The sequence below is a fragment of the Hippocampus zosterae genome, chromosome 21 (genome assembly GCF_025434085.1).
Source record: "Hippocampus zosterae strain Florida chromosome 21, ASM2543408v3, whole genome shotgun sequence".
NCBI classification, from domain to species: Eukaryota; Metazoa; Chordata; class Actinopteri; order Syngnathiformes; family Syngnathidae; genus Hippocampus; species Hippocampus zosterae.
This window is the reverse complement of record NC_067471.1, coordinates 1,721,781-1,728,871: the sequence shown is the minus strand read 5'-3', so window position 1 is coordinate 1,728,871 and position 7,091 is coordinate 1,721,781. Positions and strand designations below refer to the sequence as shown.

General features: G+C 43.7%; 1 gene segment (V, D, J or C); it reads left to right on the top strand.

Annotated features, from left to right (window-relative positions):
- Positions 1 to 5,800: 5,800 nt before the first annotated feature.
- Positions 5,801 to 6,454, top strand: LOC127593753 (T cell receptor alpha variable 20-like). The segment is given in 2 exon segments: positions 5,801 to 5,874; positions 5,944 to 6,454. Coding segments are annotated over 2 exon segments (432 nt in total).
- Positions 6,455 to 7,091: the final 637 nt, after the last annotated feature.

Below are 7,091 nucleotides of genomic sequence, written 5' to 3'. Positions count from 1 at the left end.
CCATAACTGATTTAAAAAAGTGTTAACATGTTCATAAGTGAAACGTGGACTCTTCTAACATGTTAAATTGTGGCTGATGATTTTCTGGCCAAGTTCACTAGTGGGAGCAGAAATATCCATTGGTTAACTCGTGTAGGATAAAACATTGACAAGTTAACGAGTTTCAGAACCATAAAACCTTGATATCAAACGAGTGAGTCCAAAAATGTTACTTTTGATTTGATTTGACTCTTTCATTTGGTCTCCCATAGGAGAAACTTGTCTTGGAGGATAGACCCCCCCATGCCGCTACATACATTGAACAATACATACAGTATACAATACACAGCAGACATTGGACAATAAATAATACAATAAACAACAGTATATACTCTACATAAATTGGAGAGTACGTTACAGGCATCTGCGCACCCCACACTGCCCTCATGTCCTCCTGCTTGTCTGTCTGCTTTCCTCTTGTTGTTTGTTAATTAGGTTGAAAGCCTGCGGTATCAATGAATTTTTGTATCGGTTTAGTTTGCATGGAAGGATCCTGTACCTCCTTCCTGAGTGTAGGAGCTCAAATTGGGAGTGCAGCACGTGAGAAGGATAGTCTAGAACAGGGGTGGGCAAACTTTTTGGCTCAGGGGCCACATTGACTTTTAAAATTTGATAGACAGGCCGGGTCAGCACAAGACACAGAACAAAAGCATTAACATACTTTTTGTCACGTCGCATGCCCGCAAGCAGGTGGCGGGTTTTTTCCTCCGCCTGTTCTGCACACCTGTTCGTAATTTCGGGCTGATTACCCTCCTTTATTAAGAGACTCCGGCAGTCCTCTCACTGCCGGAGAATTCCTTACCGTGCCATTGCTCTCTCTCGCTATTTCATCGTTCGACTTTACTCGCTGCCTTTTTGCCTTACGGCCACTACTATTGTTGTTCGCGTTTCATCCAAATTGTTATTGCTCTAGATTACTGATCTCAATACTTCCTCGCTCTTTGTTTTTTCGCGAGCGTTTTCGGTTGTTTTTCCTTATTTCCTGGTCCTTATTTGACCAGCGTTTTCTGTTACCGTTTTCCCTGTCGGGCTCTTTCTGTTCGTATTAAAACCCTTTGTTTTTCATACAAGATCTTTTCGTGTCTGCTTTTTCCTGGGATCCACCTCGTTATTTTTGTTGTGCACGAGGCGATTTATCATTGACTCGGGCACAACGTGACACTTTTTAATGGGAGCAGTCTTGTTAGAATCGTGTTGTCGCAATTCTCAGAACAGATCTGAGGTGTTCATCACTCATCCGGGATCTGTGGGGTGCTTTGTTGGTGTTCATCACACTCAAAGTCTGTTCACACACATATGTCGAGCCAAACAACACCAGCATTCTCCGTGCCATAGTCTGGATGTTTAGAAATTTGGCTGCACTTAACGAAGTATAAAACTCATCCAGTTCCAGGAAGTGGAACTTGTCCATTAACATCATGTCACATTGGAGATCTATCAGTTCCAACTGCAACTCCTGTGGCACTGTCCGGGTCTTGTCAGAAGCGACATGACACCAGCCCAAGTGCCTTGTCAATTTTTCCAAAATCACAAAAGCGACGGCAGAATTCCTCATGCAGGTCATCCAGTGATTTTCTGTATTTTTTCACATGTTGTGGGGCCTCCTTTAATGTAGCCAGTGTGGGGAATGAGCAAATGACTTGGCTGACATTTGCTTCAAAAATAAAATCAGCTTGCTTTTGAAGGCTTTGACGTTTGCTTGCATTTCTTGCACAAACTGGTTTTCCCTTGGAGCTTCATATTCAGTTCGTTCATATGTCAGTATGTCCACAGTAAAAGCAAAATCACAAAGCCAATCTGTGTCATTCAGCTCAGGAAACTTGTCACTGTTATCAAATTGCTCTAAAAATGAAATAATCTCCCGTTTGAGCTCGCACATACGTTGACATACTTTCCCCAACTTAGCCAGCGGATATTAGAATGGTACAATAAATCCGTGCGATCAGCATCAGCTTCTTCAAGGAATTGAATAAATTGACGATGGTGAAGTCCCCTCGCTCGAATAAAATTGACAAGTTTCACGACTGGCTTCACTATGTGGTCAAGCTGCAGCACGGATTTACACAGTGCTTCCTGGTGAATTATGCAGTGTAGGAAAATTACCTCCTTCTCAGGGTTTTCCTCTTTCACCCTGTCCTGAACTCTCTTCAGCATCCCGATATTTTTTCCTGTCAGATTCCCTGATCCGTCTGTGGTAACGTTGGTGAGCGTTCTCCAAGGTAATTTGTGCCTCTGTATGACCGCTGACACGCTGTTAAATAAATCCTCTCCTGGTGTTTTTCCTTTCAGGGATTCCATATCCAAAAACTCCTCCGTAATCTCAAAATTCTCATTAATCCCTCTGTTAAAAACATCGTTGCTTTCGTCCAGTGCCAAAGAATATAATGAAAATCTCTCAGCTTTTTTGTTTAGCTTGCTCGTTAAGTGTTCATCAATTACTTCAATCCGGCGAGTCACTGACCTGGGTGATAAGCTAATTTTTTCAAATGTGTTCTTGCTCTCAGACATAAAATACTTGCTGTCTCTAACATGCACTCTTTAAGAAACTCCCCTTCGGAGAAAGGCTTGCTGGCTCTTGCTAGTTTGAATCCCAGTAAAAAACTTGGCATTGTGCTTGCTTCTTGGATGGAAGTTGATCGAGTAAAGGTGTTTTGTTGGTATATACAAGAGGAGGACGAGAGAAAGGCTACTTAGAGAGGCTAAGCTCACTTTGGAGGAGGCAGAAAGCTAGGTCAGCACCACGCCAAGTCCTTTAATGGGTCAATCCTGAAGATGGCCCCAAAATAGCGGTTGTCAAAAACAAAACTCAGAGAAATGTGATGCAAAACAAAAGCTCAGAAAATACATTTTCATGCAAACGTCGTGGTTCTAAACATGAGCCCAGGCAGTGCCCTGCTTATGACAAAAAGTGTGCAAAATGTAATGGAAATAAGCACTTTGCCAAGCAGTGACTATCAAAAGCAAAATCTAGATCTGTGAGACAAGTTGAAGACACTGACCTAAGTGAGACATGTTTTGTAAGCATGGTGCATTGTGACACAGACGATTACCAATTAATGGAGCACAAGTGACACTGAGGATTGACACCGCGGCACAAGCAAATCTCATCAGCGTGGTGGTAATAGGTGCCATGAAGGAAAAGCTCAAGATTATCAACAAGAAAGTGCTACTAAAAGACTATAATGGACAAAGCATTGAAAGCAAAGACTATTATGTATTGTTCACAATTGTACCTGAAGGGTGTGAGTCACTACTTAGTGGTGAAACTTCAAGAAGACTGGACCTAGTTAAGAGAGTCTACCAAATCAGCTTCTCACCAGGTACACAGTCAGTGGAAATTGTTGTGGAACAATATCAGGATGTATTGAAAGGACTTGGATGTCTATCTTACACATACAAAATCCAACTGAAAGAGGATGCGACACCAGTGATTCATTCACCTCGAAGAGTCCACTCCAAGAAAGGCTTAAAAAGGAGCTGGACAAGATGTGTCAACTTGAAGTCATCACTAAAGTCGAAGAGCCGACTGAGTGGGTCAACGTGATGGTTTGTGTGGACAAAGGGAATAAAAACAAAGATCTGAGAATATGCATGGACCCTGGTGTCTTAAACCAAAACATCAAACGTGAGCATTACCAGATTCCAAAACGAGAGGAGATTCCGAGTTAAATGGGCGGAGCCATGTACTTCTCAAAGCTTGATGCACCACAAGGATTCTGGCATATAAAGCTCAAAGAGAAAAGCTCAAAGTACTGCACATTTAATACTCCGTTTGGCAGGTATAGGTTCTTGAGAATGCCATTTGGAATAATCTCAGCGTCAGAGATATTACACAGAGCCATGGACAATATGCGAGAAGGACTTGAAGGGGTTCGGTGATATGTGGATGATGTTGTCTTATGGGGCACAACCTTACAGGAACACAATGAAAGACTGGCAAAAGTGCTAGAAAGAGTACGTGGAAATGGATTTAAACTGAATCGTGCGAAATGTCAGGTTGGTGTGCAGGAGATAACATTTCTGGGGGATAAGTTGTCCAGCAGAGGCATTGAACCGGATGAAAGGAAAATAAGAGCCATCCTCAGCATGCCTCGCCCCACAGACAAAAAGGGTGTATTACGATTCACGGGAATGATTAACTTCATTGGAAAGTTTATTCCGAATCTGTCAGTGAAAACATCAGCCATGAGAGAGCTACTTCATGATGCTACAGCTCTCTGCCCGGGACAGAAAGAGACTGGAGCGACTGGTCAGGAAGGCCAGTTCTGTCCTGGGCTGCTCCCTTGACACTCTGGAGGAGGTGGGCAACAGAAGGATGCTAACTAAGCTAAAAGCCATGATGGCCAGTCCCTCCCAAACCCTCCAGCCCGCCCTGACAGCACTTGGTAGCTCCTTCAGCCAGAGACTGTTACACCCGCGCTGCAAGAAGGAGAGATACCGACGCTCCTTCCTACCAACTGCTGTCAGGCTGCTGAATAAAAATAACATGTGAGCTAGCTAAATAGTTAACAGGCTGCAAAGGTGCATTGCATGCCTTCGTGTCAGGCTGTTTCTCATCATGGCGGGAGTTTGGTTTATTGAATAGTCGATCTGAGGTCCAAAAAGTTTGGGTACCCCTTCTTTAAATGGACGAGTCGACATGAGCAAGAGTGGAATGTTTTGAAAACTACGCTCACGACTGCACCAGTTTTGGTATACTACGATTCAACAAAAAGACTGAAAATCACAACAGATGTGCTATGAAGAGCACCCGAGCTACACCACACAAGCTCCACGGAAAGTGATGTCGAGGCTCATGTAAACCTCATATTTGAGTCCCTGCCAGTCTCAGATTCAAAATCAAAACAAATAAGGGAGGAAACCATGAAAGACACATAAATGCAGACGGTGATGACACATATGAGAGAAGGCTGGCCGAGAAGGTCATGAACAAAGTATTATCACATCAGGTCAGAGCTCAGTGTTACAAATGGACTATTACTGAGGGACAAAAGGATTGTCATTCCGCACAGTATGAGGACAGACATACTGCAAAGGATACATGAAGGACATTTAGGAGTCGAGAAATGCAAGAGAAGGGCCAGGGAAGCCGTATACTGACCAGGCATCAACAAGGAAATTGAAAATATGATTGCAAAATGTAAAACGTTTCAAAAGTATCAGAGCAAGAAAGCAAGGGAACCTATGCTGATTCCAGATCTTCCCACCGCTCCTGAAAGAAAGTTGGAACAGTCTTGTTTCATTACAGTGGAAAACATTACGTGCTGGTAATTGACTATTATTCCAACTATCCCGAAATCGTTTTGGTCACAAGCACAACTGTTACCACCGTCATAACACATGTGAAATCCTTCTTCGCAAGACATGGGACAGTGATCATTTTACAGTTTACACCCAGAGAGTCCCAAATTTGGAATTCTGAAATGGTCTACTTATTCAATTGCATATGATAATAAGAGGGAATTTACCCTACCATTAGGGAGGTGGGAATACTTACTGGATCATCACGTGAAAAATCTGAAGTAAAACAAGGGGAATGGGCTTTTCTTCCGCTTGGTTACACAAATGTAAATAATATTTTGTTAAACAATGATGTGTTAATTAAATACGCATTTATTTATTACCACGGTGCGCTGCTGCGACACAGGGGGGCACTCTTCCCCGCACAGCAAGCGCTCGATTAGGAATTTGCGTACGTGATGTCACTGCAACAGGAAGCAAAGGCCCCTAACCCTAACCCTCCTCAACGTCAAGTCTCATGTCTGCACATGCACACTGCAAGTGCAGACATGAGTCAGGCGCTTCTATGTGCGCTGATGGCTGCTTGGAGTCTTGGTAAGGTCATTTGAGGTCAAAACCACTTTCAACTGATGCCTGACTGCATTTGTTGCCTTTTTGTGACAGGAATCAGCAGCCAGACGGTGCACCAGCTGGAACGGGACGCCCACACCGTGGAGGGTGCAGCAGTGATGCTGGACTGCACCTACGACGGAGCGGGGGACTTAGACTACATCTTATGGTACAAACAAGAAGCCAACTCATCGCCCGAGTTCATCCTGAGCCGCTTTAAGATTGGTCACGGCAAGAAGGCGGAAAAGTACAGTGATAGGTTTTGCTCCACCATGAACGCCAGCGCTCGGCAAGCTCCTCTGTATATTGAGCGTGTGAAGCCCAGCGACTCGGGAGCCTTCTACTGCGCATTGCAGATCACGCTGACACAACCACTGGCGTGCCTGCACAAAAACATGTGCACCCGCCTCATCTCATAAGTGACATTGGGGGCGTGGCCTCACCGGAGTCTAAGAGAAACAAAGCTCAATTCCGCCTCCTGCCTATTTGTAAGTCGCGGTTTTGTGAGCATTGAGTAAATTTGCTGCTTTGAATTACCGTAATCAAATGAATGCTTTCCATAGAGTTCATGGTGGAAATAGCTCATGTTTACGCGGTACCATCTTTCAATTGCAAGAATGCCATTTTCTCACGCAGTCAGCACACAGGGAATAAACTGCCATCACCACACCCTTGGAGAGCTCCTGTGATTTTATTTATTTGAAGGCATTACTGATTTCGCGCACATGTAAGCCTGTTGGATTTGCAAAGCAATGATTATATATTGCGAGAGAAAAAAAAACAACGAAAGTTTTGGGTTCTTTATTTCGGTGGTTGAACATTTGTCTGCAAAGTTCACATTGTCGCCCAATCAAGAATCTGATTAAGATTTACGTAAAACTATCAGAACACCTCATGGGCGAATGAAGAGGACGCTGCATCGACACATATCCATGTCCACATACACAGACACAAGGTAGAGGTCCTTCTTAGCCAATGGAATGCCAGGAAGATGCTTGGTAATAGCCAATGGCAGAGCAGCTGTAAGTATGTTGCTTTCAGGAAACTCTGAGCTGCGATTAGCTGCCCATTCTGATTTTTACCTTTTTGTATCTTTGTTTCTTTCGCAACAAGAGGCAATATTTTTCTGTTCAGGCATTTCGTAACTTGAAAACTTCGTCCGAATAGACGTTCGTAAGTAGAGGTACCAGTGTAAGTAAAAG